This window comes from Mustela erminea, chromosome 4, assembly GCF_009829155.1.
Source record: "Mustela erminea isolate mMusErm1 chromosome 4, mMusErm1.Pri, whole genome shotgun sequence".
NCBI classification, from domain to species: domain Eukaryota; kingdom Metazoa; phylum Chordata; class Mammalia; order Carnivora; family Mustelidae; genus Mustela; species Mustela erminea.
Genome location: NC_045617.1, coordinates 18866762 through 18885142, shown reverse-complemented (window position 1 = coordinate 18885142; position 18381 = coordinate 18866762). Strand labels below are relative to the sequence as shown.

The 18381-nt window shown below is 41.3% G+C and overlaps 1 protein-coding gene and 1 long non-coding RNA gene across 3 annotated transcripts in view; one reads left to right on the top strand and one right to left on the bottom strand.

Annotated features, from left to right (window-relative positions):
- The window catches only part of HDAC2 (histone deacetylase 2), a 30307-nt gene extending 26896 nt beyond the window's left edge, over window positions 1-3411 (bottom strand). The window contains exon 1 of one of the 2 annotated variants that reach the window (XM_032338781.1): window positions 3053-3411. In XM_032338781.1, the coding sequence (XP_032194672.1) occupies window positions 3053-3104 (52 nt within the window). In that variant the 5' untranslated portion in view covers window positions 3105-3411. Of the gene's footprint in view, window positions 1-1954; window positions 2486-3052 lie in introns of those variants that run through there. The other variant, XM_032338782.1, reaches the window with a different exon arrangement.
- A 51-nt stretch (window positions 3412-3462) lies between these two features.
- LOC116588089 lies at window positions 3463-17753 on the top strand. Its single transcript, XR_004284774.1, has 4 exons — window positions 3463-3845; window positions 7520-7587; window positions 16749-17465; window positions 17576-17753. It is a non-coding gene; the product is annotated as an uncharacterized LOC116588089 (long non-coding RNA).
- Window positions 17754-18381: the final 628 nt, after the last annotated feature.

Below are 18381 nucleotides of genomic sequence, written 5' to 3'. Positions count from 1 at the left end.
ATACTGAACACTGTTAAAGCACGCAGAGAAGAATACATGTCTTTAGACGGTCCTTTCATTTGCTAAATATTCTGTGTTGCCAGGAGTGTGCCAATGGTCCCACTAAGCCTAAAGGTAGAACTCCTATGGTTATAGAACCCACTATTTCATTCCTGTATTTATCTTTCTTTTTCCTACTTTATCAAGCTAAAACAAAATAATTTAGTAAGCCAGCAGGTTTTTATTTTACTTTTTAAAAAGATTTTATTTATTTATTTGACAGAAAGTACAGCAGAGGAAGAGGCAGGCAGAGGGAAAAGCAGGCTCCCTGCTGAGCAGGGAGCCAGATGTGGGTGGGACTCGATCCCAGGACCCTGGGATCATGTACTGAGGGGAAGGCAGCCACTTAACCAACTGAGTCACCCAGGCGCCCTAGGCTAACAGATTTTTAGTTCTAACCCAATCCACAGTTTACCTTCAAATCTCTGAATTCTTTGGTGCAGAAACTGCTTTACTTACATCTACTCCTCCCCACCCCCGCCAAAAAGAAAAAAAATACCACTACCTTTTTAAGATGACAAAATAGGGTTTTTAAGTAATGAAAATGTAAGCTTTTAGAATTGTTCAAAGTTTAGTATATATACTATCACATACTAATAACTGGCAATAATGATACCCAACCCATTTAATAATTTCTACAAAACAGTTTTTTTAGCCCCCCGAAACCCAAAGAATAGTCCAAATGAAAGCAACTAAAAATTCCATTCTGAAAATGAGGCATGAGCCTTAGACAAAAGGCATATAACCTAATGAAAGATTTCCAATGAAAGATTTAGTGCTGGCCATCAATAAAGCATCTGAATGGTCTAGAATAAAGTATTAAGTGACAATCACTGGACCTGGATATTTCCACTCTACCTATCAAGTACATTTCCTGCCCTAGGCATTCCATTCCCTCAGCAAAGACTCATCATAAAGAGGCCCAGAAACAAACAGCTATTCATAAAACTGCTACATAAGTGTACCCCTGGGTTCTACAATTCAAGTCTGGTAACAAGAAGTTACAAGCAGCTTACTTCATCAGAGCCTATCACTATCAATAGCAACCAACAGCTGTAGGAAGAGCCCTGGCACCAACCTCCCCAACTTTTTAAACCTTTCTCTTTTACCCCAACCCGACAAGAACAAGTCTCTAAACATTAGGAACAGCATCTTTTTAAAAAATTAACTCAAACATACAGTTATTTACTTTTCAATTTGGTCAGGGAATGCAGGGATTGGATTTTACCATTGTCTCAAAATATGCATGAGAACTTAAAAGAATGACTTTACCAAATATAATTCATATTAAATTAAAATGTACTCTTTAGTCCTCCAGGACGGCATAATTGCGATTTGTATTACACATATATGTAGTGCTCTCAAAAGATATTTTTAAACATATAGCTGTTAACTATTTAGTACCGCCATTAAATACCAAACAATTCAGATTTCTTCTGTATGAATTTAAGTTCTTCCACAAATGACACAGGTGCTCATTTTATAGTCAGGCATTAAAAGATTCATCTTTGTTAAGTGAAGTAATATGGTATGGCCATTTTCAAATTAAAATCAGACTTACTCTGACCTAGACCTCTAAGGTCTCTCTACCTAAGGTTTTGTAATATAGAGATAATACACCATATGCAGGAAACATCTTTCAAGATGCGTATTGCTTCAAACAGACCAAATAGGACCTGCAGGTCACTGAGCCTAGGTTCTTAGAAAAATATTCGAAATCCTTCTCTCGAGAGTAACCCAGTAAAAACTATTTACCAAATTAATGTCTTTGAGAAATCTGCAAAAACAGGTTACTACTGCATTTCCACAGGAAACAGGATTCAAGAGATTTAATGTTCCTGCTCAACTTTCAAATCAGAGAACCCCTAGAATTACATTCTCTTTCATAATTTCTGCACCGCAAGCTCGAGCTTACCTGATTATTCAGTACTGCTGCATTACTCCTTGAAGTTTCCCTACACCAAAACTCCCAACACCTAGGAACAGCTTTCACAAACAAGATGCCCATGCTCCCCTAAACCTCCAAAGTAGGGTCTATTTCCTGATCGAACAAAGAGCCACAAAGAAGTGGGTGGTAACCGCCTCTCACAGAGGCAAGCCAGAACCCATCCAGTCTGCTCTGCAACACAAGCAGTCACGGCTCCACGTTTCCCTAACACCGTCCCATTTCCCGCGAAGACAAACTACCTCAAACTCGAAAACCCCATTTTTTTTTTTTTTTTTTTATCGAGGAAGTGAAGCCTTTTCATTTGAATCCTGAGAAAGTGGCGCTCAAAGAACCCGGCGAACAAAGGAGAGTGATGGAGCCCAGGCGAAACGGCAGAGTCCGTGTGTCCCAAGGCGGACGGAGGCCCCGACCCTCGGTAACTACTCGCCAGGACCGATCCGGTCGAGGGGTCCCGGCTGAAGCGGGAGGCGGAGAAAGGAGCCGAGGCCGCCGGCCAGCCCGAGACCGAGAGGAAGGGAGGGGCGGGGCGGGAGCGAGCGGTGACGGGGCGGGGGAGGGGGAAGAGGGGGCTGGGGGCGGGGCGCCCGCGGCCGCGGGGCTTTGTGTGAAGTCCGGGCCGGGGTAGATATTTTGATTCGGGGGGGGGGGAGGGGTCGGAGCCGAAGCCGGGGACCCCGCACCTCCGCCCCCGCAAGTGGCAAGCGAAGAGAGCCGGCAGGCCATCCCCTTGGCCGCCTTCACGAAGACGGGGTAGGCCGGCACCGTCCCACAGGCGGCCGCCCGCGGGGCGGCGGACCGTACTGCAGGAGTAGAGCGGCAGGACAGAAAAGGGGGCGTCCACCTGGCTCCCGCCGCCGAACCCGCGGGGGCCGCTCGCCGCGGAGGGGCTCCCCCGGACGGCGTCGGGTCGGGAATGGGTTAAGATGCGGCCAGACGCCGGTCCCTCCTCCTTCCCACCCCTCAGCACCGGCGCCCACTCGCGTCGGCGGCCGCGGAGCCCGGCGCGGCTTCGGGCCTGGATCCCCAGCCCTGCCCACCCAGCCTCCTGCTGGCCGGGCCGCTCACCATCATAGTAGTAGCAGACTTTCTTCTTGCCGCCTCCCTGACTGTACGCCATGGGCTCCCCGGCCACCGCCGCCTCCCGGCTCCGGCTCCTCCTCCTGCTGCTGCTGCTGCTGCGGCCGCCGCGGCTCGGCGGGGAGAGAAAAGGGCTGGAGCGAAGGTGGGGGTGGCAGTCCCGCAGGGAAGGGCTGGCCGGAGGGAGGAGAGGAGGGGACGCCGGGAGGACTCGGTACCGCCCGGCCGAGGGGCCGAGAGCTCGGAGCGGGGGGTGGCAGCGGCGCCAACTCGCGACACTGGGGAGGGGGAGGGGGCAGCCAAACCACCTCCGGAGGCCGAGGGGAGGTGGGACGTGTCCACTGTGGCCTTTACAGGGGACAAAGGGGCCCGACTAGAAAAAGAAGTCTCTTCAGTCTTGAGATAAGAGGCTTTCTGTCGATTATCCCTTGCATAGGGCGACGCCAATTGCAGTCGTGAAACGAAAAAAACGGTTAGTCTGTTGCTCCGCAAGTAGATAGAAGGAGCGCAGAGCCGAGTGAACGCTTCCCCCCTCTCGATCTTCGCGCGGTGGTTGCGCCTATCCGGAGCCTGCGCAGTGGCGTCTTCCCAACCGTAGCCTTGGCCGCCTAGACCCCCTCCGCGTCGTCCCACGCCGCTCCCCTCCCCCACTGTCGCGAAGCTCCCGCCCGAGCGGACCACGTGCCGCAAACCGGGCGGGGAGAGACCACTACTGCACCCCTTCCGGCCTCTTCGAACGCGCTAGCGTGCAGCCCACGGTCCCTGGGCCGGGTCGCTTCAGGTTTCTCGTTTGTTCTTTCTTTCTTTTTTTGTTTTTTTTTTTTTTTTTTTGCTGGTAATTGCTCCGAGATTCTGACCTGTTAAGGGGACGTATTACAGATAAGGAGTTGTAGAGTGTCCTGCCTGGGTTTGAATATTTATAGAACGCATTTGCATTGGGGCGTAAAGCGCCGTTCTGAGCATTTGCGCTTACAGTATTTTCATTGATATCTATATATGGTAGATATCTGTTAATTCATTTAAGACTCCCCCAAACTCTGGGATGTGTTATTTCTATTACTTCTTTATAAATGGGGGCAGATTAAGGAACCTGGTCCTCTCAACTGTTGAGAATCTGGGGTTTCAATTCATTCAGTCTTTCCCCCAAATCCGCACACCCTTTCTCCATTACACTACTGCTGCTGGCTGGACACTGGAAGATTGGAGCAGAAAGCTAAAAGAAGGCACTTTCAAAACTCATGGAAGTTAAAAATACCTGTGTCTCATCAAGTCAACAATATTTATCAAGCACCTATTCCAAGCCAACCACATTGCATGTGAAGGGTGGGGGTACTGACAGCTTGCAATATAGTACTCTTACCCCAACTATACCTTTTATAATTTTTCCTAAATAGCCAAATACACACTCTTCCATACCCATCCAAAAAAAAAAAAAAAAGGGTGGGGGGAGTCGTCTTGAAGCAGGAAGCAGGAGCCATTGGAGCCACTACCAAAAATATCTTTATTTTGCTATTTGACTTCAAAATCCCCAAGGTATTTATAGTTAAAGCAGCAATTTTCTTGGCTCTCACCCCAAGAAGGTTAGGTCTGAAGTAACCTCTTCCCCCGCCTCCTGCCAGATCTTTTTAATAAGCACCCCATGTAACTGATAATGGTTGGTACCAGAGCAGTAGTGTGAAAAACACTGGCTTAAAGTTAATTAGGAAGTATTGACTTTCACAGTTTACTCTATAAAGTCCCAAATCAACTTGATAGATTCTGAAAAGAAGCTAATATTCTCAGAACCAACACAGTGAAGTCTGAAATGAGACTTTATTTACTTCAGGAAAATTTCCCATCCTTTGGGTACCACTCTGCCCCCAGGTCTATTTCTTTGTCCTTCACGTTGTCTGTCCTTGGGACTCGTTCCGCTCTAGCTCAACACCATGTTAAGGTTGCTCACAACTCCTCTGAACTTCTCATTACAATAGTTTAGCAAGAGGAGGGACTATGTCTGTCTTGGATATAATTGTATCTCTATGCCTATGACATGGGACAAGTCCCTTAAACTTTTTTTGGTCTAAATTGCCTTATATGTAAAATGAGGCAGTATTATTTGAAGAATATTTTCTCATATAAATATTGAGTGGCTCAAAATATGGAATTGTTTTTAAACAATGAAAAACCATGTAAATATACAGAATTATTATGATTATTGTTACAGTATTAGTAATAATTATTGTTTGCATCCACAGTAGCTAACCTTGAACATGTGAGAAGGGCCTGGGCATATTTTGATTGTTGAGGAACTTGTCATTTATTATTTAATAATTTTACTTATTTTTTAAAAATTATTTATTTATTTTTTTGCCAGAGACAGAAAGTACAAGCAGGGGGAGGGGCAGAGGGAGAGGGAAAAGTAGGCTCCCGGCTGAGCAGGGAACCCAAAGCAGGACTCTGTCCCAGGTCCCTGGGATCCTGACCTGAGCCGAAGGCAGCAGTTGCTTAATGACTGAGCCATCCAGGCGCCCTTATTTAATAATTTTAAACTATTAGAAGCAATTATTTTACCCTTAGAAACTGACATTGGGGAAGGATATCTTACTGGTGATAGGAGCAGGCCAAGAGAATTATGTGCCTAAACATCTATAATGAACTTTAGATTATTAGAGCTAACATACAGTTATTGAAATCGAATGACAAGTTCTAATTTCATTTACCATATTCAAACTCGTCTCTATCAACCCTTTTTACCATTAGATAAAAGAGTTTTAGACAGTATACAGGGGAAGGTAACAAGTTGAGAACATGTAAATTCACAGAATGCATAATTGAGGATTGTCTTTATTCTCAAACGATTTTCCTTCTCCGTCTATATGAGTTTATAATCTCGAAGATGTTTAGTGCTTTGGGATTATTCAGTGAAAGGATCTGTTAAACATAAATGGGTTATTTAGACTGTATAGAACCGACGGAGTATTTAGAAACTATTTAGAAACCGATTGCCTCAGCTTATGCTAAAAATGAAACCCTGATACTAACTGTAGCAGATACTCTAATTTTTAGTTACTGTAAAGGAATTGTTCATAGCAGCTTATTTCTACTCTAAGGAAATTTAGGTTTCTTGGTGTTAAATTCTATGTAGCAATTCCATAAGGTAATACAGAAGGTGGAGAAGTATAATAACTAACACTAGGGTATTGTCACAAGCTAAACCAGCCTCAAGCTGAATTCTGATTTCCTCAGAAGTGTGATTCCTATTTTTACGCAGTACTATAAGCCATAAATCAGTCATCTGAACAGTAGCACCGAACAAAGATTACAGTGTTATTTGAACTGTGCATTTGTGTAATAAAATTTAAAACTTCCAAATTTTATTAAAAACACATTTTTGGGGGGCGCCTGGGTGGCTAGTGGGTTAAGCCCTCTGCCTTCGGCTCAGGTTGTGATCTTGGGTTTCTGGGATCAAGCCCCGCATTGGGCTCTCTAGTCAGCAGGGAGACTGCTTCCTCCCTCTCTCTTCCCGACTGTCTGCCTGCTTGTGATATCTCTCTCTGTGTCAAATAAATAAATAAAATATTTCAAAAAAAACATATTTTTGGTTTTTCTGTTTTTTAAGATTTATTTATTTGAGAGAGAATGTGTGTGCCCATGATGGGTTGGGGGGAGGAGGGAGGAGGTAGTGGGTAGGGGCAGAGGGAGAGGGAATTTTAAGCAGACTCTTCTGACCTGAGCCAAAATCAAGAGTGAGACCCTTAATTGACTGAGCCACCCAGGAGCGCTAAAAACATATTTTTTGAATCACAGCGTATTTGCTGAATTATTCAGTTGCATTGAACTTTTCAAGTAACCCCTGTTAGCCTGTTAACCGAGCAATGCTTTGTTCCTGTCCCTTAAAACAAAGTATTACTTTGATCCACTTAAACAAATTTTCTAGTAAAATTCTAGACCATTCTGTGTCTGGGAAAGATCTACATGCTGGTATCTCCCAGTCACCCTGCATGTGTATCTTAATTCTTCATTTTTCCTATGTCAAAATTTTTAACTTTCCTTCAAATGTGATAATTACTTCTTTCAACTGAGCACCAGCATTCTATAAATGGAGGGGGAGTATGCTTGTTGGGACCAGCAGGTGGAAAGCCAAATGATGAAGATAGTGAAGCAGGAGGATAGGGACCTATGTCCTGCAGACCTCATTTATACCTGTACTAGACCTGTACTGTCCACCTCTGGACTTCTGGTTACCTGCAGGGGGAAAAAGAACCCAATTCAAAACAAACATTTGGTTAAACCTTTGTAGTCAAGATTTTGTTAAATGTAGTTGAGTACAATCCTACCTCATGTGAAATAGGAATTAGAGGTTAGTGGCTTCTGGTAATTTCCACTAAGAAATTACAGATCTCTGTTGAGAGCTAGCTTTCTGTGGGTTTTTGAATGTTTTGAGTGGAGGTACTAAATATCCTTCTTTCCAAACAGTCTATTCAAAGTGTTTGTATAGAGGACAGCTTTGGAAGATAGAGAAAATGGCTTCTTCTGGAGGAAAGGTAGGGATTGCTTACTACCCATTATAAAAGATTCAATTTCTCTGAATTCAGGATTCATCTCTTATAATGCAATGCACGACAAGTGTAGGAACTGAGGCTTGGCAGCCCCCCAAAGATAATACTTATACTCTGGTCACTGCTATGGTTGTGAAGAATAAATTATCTTTGTCTTTAGCACAGGAGTCTTGTGCCTTATACTAGCATCTATGAAACTGTGGTTGGCTAGCTTGTTAGCTTGCAAATAGGGTAAAATCTCATTTCTTTAGTTTTTGGTGATGAGGTTAGGATGCTGAGAATGACATAACTTTCTAAAAATGGAAAGATAAGAGCTTTGTCAACCAATGGAAGTTGAGGGAAGTCCATGGGAACCAGTGGCAAACATCTGACCATGTTGCATAATCAACTGGGAATTAAATGGCCCTACAGTGTATTGCCTTGCAATGAGGAGGAAACAAGGGATTTCAGGCTGAATACCAGGAAATAGGGTTGCTGCTGCTGCTGTTGTTTTTAAAGATTTGTTTATTTTAAGTGGGGAGAGAGGCAGTGGGAGAGGGAGAGAGAATCTCAAGCAGACTCCGGAGATGTGGGGCTCAATCTTACAACCCTGAAATCATGACCTGAGATAAAACCAGGAGTCAGATGCTTAACTGACTGCACGACCCAGGAACACCAACCAGGAAGTAGGTTTATAGACAGATGGCTGGACAGTATCCTTCTTGTGTAACTTTCCTCCTGGTGGGGGGTACTTCTTCACCATGTCAGAGACACTGTCAACCTGACCTGTCCTTTGAGACGTAGGGTGATCTCGCTAGGGATGCCCAACAACTGTAATCAACACTTTCTTTCTGGGGATAACCTATTCACTCCCAGGACTGTACTTATGGTATGGAAGCCAGGCATTAATTTTACTGCTTCCAAGATCACAGTAACTTGCACCCTCGCTGTAGTCATAAGAGATTTTCAAGTATTTAGGGACGCACCAATAGATTGCATAGGCTCCAGAAGACAGTGGAGATCTCTCTAAAACAGAGTCACCCTTAGTTACCAGAGGAGTAATGGACTCATTTATGTGCACTCTGTTATCCTGATGATGTGAGTCAGTCGGTTAGAAAAGATGGTAAGAAATCTGTCCCTGAGTGATCAGTGATGCCACCTGAGCCTTAGAAGGCAGGTCTGTCTCAACTCACTGGCCAGAGTTGTTCTAGATACTAGAATTGCTCTAGAAGACAGATTTTGGACCATCCTCAATACCATCAGCTGAACTTGGATTAATGCCTCAGAGCAGATAGGAAGGTCAAATCAGAGCCATAAGGAGAAAGCCAGTGGCCTTCTAAGGTAGATGCTAATGGCATATGAGATTCCAGGAACCTAGGGACATGATTGAGATCAATATGACAGATTAGTCTCATCCTGCCACTTGGCTATTGGTGACAGGACCTTAATTAAATGCTGTATGAGACAGATTGAATGAGGCCTCTGCCAGTCAGATTAATCAGAGTGGTCAACAGGGTTGTAAATTCATGTGAAAATGTCAGTTCTGTGAAGAACTCGTGGGGCGGATTGTTAGAAGAGGCTGGCCCCGCACGTTCTTGGCAAGTGTCCCACACGTTCTTGCTGAATATGCTAGATGGCCAGGCTTCTCTGTCTCCTGAGACTAGGCAGTTTGGAAAGCTAGTTGCTTTCCAAATGGATGCCTAACTAGGATGGTGACCATATCCTATCTAATGTGTCAGTACTAACGACTCACTCTCAGGGTAGGAGAGACTGGCTTCTGGTTGCCTGCTAAGAAATCTGGGCCCTTAGTTGTGGGTTTCTCTTCTGCTGTACAACCCACTGTATGTGCACGTTGTCCTCTGGGTCCGTTATGTGTTCTTTCTGGGACTTAGGGGGGCAAAAGCAACAGACACCAGTTGATGTTGCAGCTCATGCAAGTTGATGCTCATGCAGCTTACTGTGCTGTGGGAAGTGAAGTACTTTGGGTCCGATCCAGGAATCTCCTGAGGTAGCCAGAGTCCGTGAAACTAACGAGTTAACTTAATTAGCTTGCAAGACGGGATAAAATCTCCATGGCTTCAGAGTTTGTGACCAATATGAAGTGTTGTTAGCACTGAGAAATGTTTCCTTACACTGTGAACCCACAGATATATCCAGCTTAGGGTGAGTTCTAGATTCTTCTTTGCCATCTTGAGGGAGAAATGTGAAAATTCCTAGAAAACTGCATATTAGCTCCAGATGGGTTTAATTGGGAAACTGCCTCCGATTGGTAGTTAGCAGAGAAAAACTGATACACTTTTATCCCATTTGTGCTAATGTGAATACAAGGAAGTTGAGGTATTAAACAAAAGCACTTAATTAGAACCACAAATTATTGAAACTTCAGTATCTTTTTTCCTATGAACCTGGACAGGGAATGCTAACAACCTAGAACAGATATTATGTAGGAGCAGTGAAGGTTAGATAATGCCAACTGACTTTCTCTCCACCTTCTCTTGCTCTTTTCTAACTGACCTTTTTTTTTTCTTTTTTTCTAGTTCCATTGAGCTAGAGTGGACCCATGACCTTTTTCATCCAAATTTTACATTGCTGTGCCCCAAGAGATTACCACACTTCCCTTAACATCGCAGTGACCTCCACCTGAGTGGGCATAATGGCAGAGACTGCATTGTTTAGTGCTTTCCTTTTCTCTACAGTGAAGTCTCGTTTTCTGAAGCATTAAACTATCCCTATAGATTCTGGTCTTAGTTGACCTAGTGGGAGATTTGCTTCATAGGATGTTCACAGCTGATGGCCTGGTACCAAATTTTGCCACCTTGCTTTACAAGAATAAGTTGATACTAGATTTATAGTTTTTCTGTTGGTATAATATATATTTACATTTGTTGGTATATTAATATGTTAAAAAAATTCATCAGACAAAGCTTTAAAAACAGGATGTTAAGGCTTGGATTTTGGTGTTTGGGTTTTTTTTTTTTCTTCTTTTCCCTCCATCAGTTGCTTTATAATTTGCTCTTATTGCATTTCATTTGTGATGGTATGTTAATTAGCCAAACACATTTTCATTTTTCTTAAGCTTAAGCAACTAGTATTTATATGAGGTTTGGCTCAAGAAAAGATTTTGCTTAAAAATAAGACAAATAATATCTAAATTCACATAGCATTTTCCTAACCCTTCTTCCCTAACTCTCTTTTATTCTCCGCCATGCCACGTGCAATTTATATCTTAGCATCTGTATTTTTTTCTTATTCATGCTTATCTCTCTTTACAAAATTATAAGGTACTTCAGGGCATGTATATTAGTTTACTAGGGCCGCCATAACAAGATACCATGGACTGGATGGCTTAAACAATAGAAATTTATTTTCTCACAGTTTTGGAGACTAGAAGTCCAAGATTAAGATGTTGGTAGGTTTGGTTTCTTTGAAGCCTCTCTCTCTGGCTTGCAGATGGCTCTCTTCTTGCTGTGTCCTCACATGATCATCCTTTTGTTTTGTCCATGTCCCAACGTCCTATTCTTTTGTAAGGACACCAGTCATATTGGATTAGGACCAACCCTAACAACCCCATTTTAACTCAGTCACCTCTCTAAAGAAAAGCCCTAGCTCCAAATACAGTTGCATTTAGAATTTCTGGGAGTTAGGCTTCAGAATTTTGAGGGAACACAAGTCAGTGCACAACAGGAGGGAATCTTGTCTTATATGAATGCAGATTTTGGATAACTGATGTAAATGCACACACCATTATGTTCTAAAATGAATCCAGGCTTTGTAGTGCATCAGAATACCCCCACTTATGCTGTAACTACTCTATAAAATATATCAAAACAATTTACTTTGAAATTTCCTAGAAAAGGGATTACAAGGGTCAGGGCTCTTGGTTGCCACTTCTGATTACAATAAACAAAAAGAAATGTACAATAAACAAAAAGAAATACAATAAACGGGTATAGGTGGTTCACAAAGTTGGTGGGAAAGCCAGAGGACAGGCCTGAAAAATTGACAGGAATCAACCAGTGAGACAGACGATGAAACATAGCTAAATATCTTCATGAGAGGGGTCTGGTTACGTTGTTGCTTCCTCAGTGGGTATTGGAAACTGTCGTTGCTACCATCACCAAGCTCAAGACCTTGGAGTCAGCTGCCACGGTCATGCCAGGGTCATGCATTTTCTCTGCCTTCTCTGTGTGTTTACTTCAATACAAAAGTCGTGAGGAGGAGCATCCAGTAAATGGTTCTTATGTTATATGCTCTAGCCGTCAGGAATCAATGGGAGCCAAGTGTGTTGTTTCAGTAGAAGATGAGAATTTGGCTTCCATAATGCATGAGTGGCAGACTGCCCAAACATAAGAAGGTCAAAATGCTGGTCACCCCAAAAGTGTCCATCTCAGATGTTAGCCTTTTTATATAAGTAACTCTGATGGTTTTCTCTTATCCTGAAGGTCTTCCTTTTTTTTTCATAAAATAACTTGGAAAACTTAATTTTTCTTATATTCAATGAGAAACTAAGCCATTTGTTTAGGAACTAAAGAAAAATTACTGTTTATCTCAGGCATCAGATCTAACTTTTGTCATTGTGATGGTTAATTTTGTGTGTCACTTTGGCTGGACTTAGTGCTTAGAGATGTGGCCAGACAATATTCTGGATGTTTCTGAATGCTGGTTAGTTTTACATGTCAACTTAATTGGGCCACAGGGTGCCCAGATATTTGGTTAAACATTATTCTGGGTCTTTCTGTGAGGGTGTTTCTAGATGGTATTAGCATTTGGATCAGTCAGCTGAGGAAAGCAGATTGCCCTCCATAATGTGGGTGGGCCTCATCCAATCAGTTGAGGTTTCTAAATGGCAGTAAAGACTGACTTCCTCCTGAGCAAGGGAAATTCTGCCAGCAGATGGCCTTCAGTCTTGCGCTGCAATATTGACTCCTCCTGGGTCTCTAGGTTGATGGCCTTTGGACTTGAAATACAGCATCAACTCTTCCCTAGGTCTCCAGCCTGCTAACCCACCCTGCAGATTTTGGGCATGCCAGCCTCCATGACTGCAGGAGATAATTTCTCAAAATAAGTCTCTGTTTATAGATACACACATCTTATTCATTCTGTTTCTCTGAAGAACCCTGACTGATAAAATCATAAAGATAGAATGAATCCTATGTCACTGAAGAATAAGCTGTGTTACATGACTGAAATCTGGCCGACCACAACTCTCTTATGTTGATGCTTTCTTTAAGCAATTAGGACACTAATAGAAACCAAAGAAGAAAATAACTGAATAGATAATTCAGTTTTTGTATTTTGCTGAATTTCCCTCTACACTGTATTTCCAAAAACTTATAATAGGCAATAAAGATTTTTGCTACTGCCAATGGAAAAATTATTCAGCATCTTTATAATAAAGATTTATCAGAATTTAGCTTAGCTTATTTTGTTCTATTAAACACATTTTCCCCACTAAATTATTTCCTTAATTACTTACTGCTTTCCGTTACATTACTTGCAAACACTTATTGGCTAGGTAGAATGGAAGCTGGGTTAATTATTTACCTTGCTTTTATTTCCTCATTTAATTATTCTACTAAAATTTTAAGATAATAAGAAATAACTTAAAATTGTAGATTCCCCAAAAGTTAATTTGCAAATTGAACTTTGGCATATTAAAATTGTATATTAAATAATTAAAAAGTAACCATGATGGCATTTTCTGATTATAATAGTGCTTGCCCTAGGAGCTTAGTTGGCACGTAGCAAAATTCTAGTAAATTTTTCTTTCCCTCTTTGTTCCTTCCTCCTTACTTTCTTTTTCTTTCTGAATTATCTATTCTTTCAAGGCTGATTTGCTAATATCATGGTTATAATCCTAGAATGATTTCTATAATGTGAATTTTTGTGCACTTTATGAATTTTGATCCTGAAAAATTTGGAAGTATTCTACTGGAAAAAAAATGTTAAAGCCATTTATGTAATATGATTATTCTATTTTTCAAGTCAAAGATGTTTAATGACAACTTCATAATTTTCTGATCAGTGTTCATGTTAGACAAAAGATCTGTGCTATTGATAATAAGCATAATATAAAGTCCCTGGGATGTATGACAATCCTTTCTTGTCAGCATAATTACAATTTATTCCTTTCTTCCTTCCTTCCATTCTCTTTCTTTCTCTCTCTCTTTTTCTTCCTTCCTTATTTTCTTCGTAAGATTTTATTTATTTGAGAGAGAGAGACAGAGAGAGCACAAGCAGGGGAAGAGGCTGAGGGAGAAGCAGGGTCCCCGCTGAGCTGGGAGCCCGAAGTGGACTCCATCCCAGGACCTGCAGATCATGACCTAAGCCAAAGTCAGGTGCTTAACCAACTGTGCCACGCAGGTGCCCCAGCACAGTTACAATTTCTTATTGACCAAATCACTTTGTCCAAATTAACCAGGTGAAGGAGTGAGGCCTGACACTGACCTGTTGTGAAACTGACTGCCTCCAGGCCCCATGCTCGTTTGAAAGGGATTAGCACTTGCAACTAAAGTTGATGCATAAAACTTTGAATTATATAGAATTTAAGCTTTGTTTTACATGTAGTTCTATAGAAAAATAAGAAAATATAAAGAGGCAAAAAAAAATCATCTATCATTCATCTCTTTCTGGCCTGAAATAGCCTTTTGTAACATTTTGTTGTATATACTGTCCTACTTTGTAAATGCACATAAAGCTATGTAAGCAGGAAGAAAATACATTATAAAACGAAGATAGTTTTATCAAATAAAACTGTTGATATCCTGTTTTATACATGTATACTGTTTTAAACTTACCTTTTCCTCTCAGTAATGCATTTGCATATAAATAAATGGCAAAGCTATTTCATGAATAAAGTAAGATTTGTTTAACCAAATCTCCATTAGATTTTTAAAAATCTCTGGCTCTTATAAAACTGTGCCTTCTTTAAATCTATTATAATGGATCTTTATACATTTGCTCAGTATTTACCTTAAAGAGCTTTTGATACATGGTTACCTATGTTTAGGTCCATTAGAATTACATTATAAAACTCTGCCTTTATCAAACATGGGGGTTTTTAGCTATCGTTTTTGTATGTACTACATTTTCCCCTTTTTCTCCTGGTTCTTTAAGTGAGCTATGCCTAGTAACCTACTACTCCGTCCCCCATCTAGAGCCGGGATCCTGGAAGGGCTGTAAGTCGCATGGCCTCCCTCCTCCCCTCCCAGAGATGTGCTTGTGATCCAAATTGGACCAGACTATTACCCCAGGCATTGCTGATAGAGCACATCGAGAGACTTACTCTATCTGCTCTTGGCCGTCTTCCCTGGCATTAAGGAGAAGGCTGTTTGTACAAAGAGTGAGAGAAATAAAGAGGAAAATAGAACAGTGATAGATGGTAGGAAGGAAGGTAGGACAGAGGGAAACAAGGGAGGGGGGGAGCGAAGGGGGGACAAGGAAGGAAATATTGAGCTTCTGTATCTAGCCATGCCCAAGAGTTTGAACCACCTCTTGGACTCCCCAGCTGTATAAGCCAATAAATTCCTTTTTTGTTTTGTGTCTTGCTTAAACTAGGTGATTTGGATCTTTTTCACTTTATAACCAAAACAGTCTTGACAATACATGAAGCATTATAAAAAAATAAAAGTTGTAAAGACTTACCAGTCTTATCAATAAATTATCATAATAGCTATATGCACATTTATTTTCTATCATGTGCTCCACTATTTTAAAACACAGAATTTCTGCTGTCAAGCTTACATGACTTAGCACTAGTCTCTATCCATTTAAACATCCGACTTTGTAGGAATACTGCCCTTTACAGAAACATGATGTTTTCAGAGACTAAAAATTTGGCTTACAAAACTAGAAAGTTTGAATGTTTTTACATTTTAAAAATGTTATTCTATAATATTTTTTAAATGCTTCTCAGTGCAAAGAAAATATTATTTCAATTATACAAATTCAGTTTACTCATAACTTTTCAAGAACACAACATTATGCCAAGGGACTATTACATAATTTGTTTTGCAGTTGCATTTTTCCCATTCATGAGAACTTATCCAATTGTATTTTCGTCATCTTCTCTTGGCACATGCTCTGGTTGCGACACAGTTGTGGGACAGGAACCGACAAAGCTAAGGACTGGCATCACCTTATGAACTCAGGATACAGACGCTGTGACATCTCTTTTCTCCCCACTTTGTCGTTTGAAAACTCACCTACTATATTTAATAGGAAATATAATGTCTCCTTAAGGTCTTTTCTCCCAAATTGTTCCCCAGCTGTGGGAGGTAACTGAGTTCAGAGGTTAATCCTGGCGAACAGAGATGGCGCTCAAGTCTGCAGTAGCTCTTCACTGCCACACGGTGTCACAAAAGGAAGAGCTTGCACACACTCATCACTTTGCTCTGGGAGTCCCGTGCTGGTCCAGATTCCTGTCCAGCATCCATGACATCCTCCGTAGTTTATCCCCATTCCCTGCGATCACCCATTGTTTCCTAAAGCACAACCAGCTTGTAAGTGTTGTTGGGATTCAGAGAACCTTCTAGAAGCAAGTATTGCCTGTGCCCAAATGAGCCCCATCCCCTAAACATTTATGTCCTTTTCGTCTTTTTTTGGTGGGGTGGGGGGTTCCAGGAAGAGCTTTGTATTTTGACATCATTTTAAACTTCCAGTATAGTTGCAAGGATCTAATGAGAAACTTCTATATACCGTTCTTCCAAATTTGCCAATTATTCCCACATACATTTTCCTTTTTCTGAACCATTTAAGAGTAGGTCGGAAACATTCCCATCTATACTTCCTAAGGACTACGAATTCTCTTACACAACTAAAGTAGAAATATCAAAATTAGGAGGTAACAATAGTTATGTAATGCTATTATCTAATCCAACATCTATGTTAAAATTTCTATATCCCCATAATCTTATAGTTATTCTCTCATCCCTCCCTGCCCCAGTTTAAGATGCAATCCAGGATCATATCCTGTTAGTTAAAATGCCTGTTTCATTTCCTTTAATTCAAAACAGTTTTTGGTCTTGTTTTATCTTTCTTCATCTTGCAATTTTTGAGTACAGAACAGTTATTTTATAGAACATCTTTCTCTTTGTTTATCTGATGTCTCTTGTTATTAAATTTCTTTTTCTTTTTTCTTTCTTTCTTTCTTTTTTTTTTTTTTGCAGAAATACCATTGAAGTGATGTTGTGTCTTTGTCAAGTGCATTATGTCTGGAGACACATAATATCTATTTTCCTCATTAGAGGTCATGTTAACTGGTTTGTTAACTTGGTTAAGGTAATGTCCACTGGGTTTCTTCACTATATAGTTTTTATTTTTCCCCTTGTAAGTAAGTTATTTGTGAAGAGATAGTTTGAGATTCTCCTTGTGGCTGCTTGGTGTTTCTTATAGCATAGTGGCTGAGTTCTATGTATGAACATATCAAGAGAACAAAGTAAAAAAAAAAAAAGTTATGATCTTGCCTCAGAAGTCCCTTCTCTTCACTTCTATAGCAACTTGCATGGGACAACCACAAAAGTGCACCCCTATTCAAGGCCAGGGGATATAGAGCCCACTACACAATGGGTAGAATGTCAAGGTCACCTTTAAGACAAAAATAGATTGCAAGTCTTGGCAGCAATTTTTGGAAGATGCTGTGTGGCACACAAGACAGCACCATGCCTACTGACTCATAGCCCTTTCTCCAAGCAGTACCAGCCCTCCCACTGTGTGGTCAGTCCGTTTAGGCCTCTGAGAACCCTGGCCTTAACCTCCAGTGGATTTGTTGGGGATCCAGTCATCTTGTGGACCCTTCGCTGCCACCCAGGGCGGTCATCCAGATGGAGGAGGTGGCACACTCCTCTGAGCCATGTTGGCAAAGAAGAGAACACAGACAGAGAATGGTTGGTATTTCATCTCCTTGCCTTTCAGTTCCCATTATACGCACTTTTATGCTCTGGTGCTGGGGTCTGTGTGTATCTAACAATTGACTTCTTGTACCTTCCTCCCCAAGCCCTTCTAAGTTCCATGCTGTGAGATTCCTAAAGCAGTGGAAGCTTTTGGAGGAAATTGGAAAAGTCTCCTCCTGTTCAAGGCATAGAACATAGATTAAAACTTATCAAATTGTATACTTTGGGAGCGCCTGGGTGGCTCAGTCGGTCAAAGCCTCTGCTTCGGCTCACGTCATGATCCCAGAGTCCTGGGATCTAGCCTGAATCAAGCTCTCTGCTCAGCGGGGAGCCTGCTTCCCTTCCTCTCTCTCTGCCTGCCTCTCTGCCTACTTGTGATCTCTGTCTGTCAAATAAATAAACAAAATCTTTAAAAAAAAATTGTATACTTTCAATATATACAGTTTTGTGTTCATCGATTAATATCTCTAAGTGGAAAATAAAGAGTCCTATGTACTCTAATGTATATACCCATTACACATGTTTGTAATATGAATAGGTTTTAATTCACTGGTTAGGGGATAAAAATGGCCAAGAAAAGCATTGCTGTTAATTGATAATATAATTCGATGTTAATTGATAATATAATTTCATATTAAATAACCATAAAAGAGGGCCACCACCTAAATTTCCTTTTACTGAAAACCTTTTCTTCTTCTTCTTTTTTTTTGAGGGAAGATTGTGACTAACTCTACCCTCAATCGATGCTCATTGTTCTCTATAATCCTTAAAATCCTAGGCTGTAACATCTGTCACAGATTTAAGGTGACCTCAAACTAATCTCTGAGGACAATGGATGGTTACTAGCTAGCTTTATTTTTTGTGTAAATAATTCCCTGAAGTTTTCCAAAATGAATGGCAGCAAACCCAA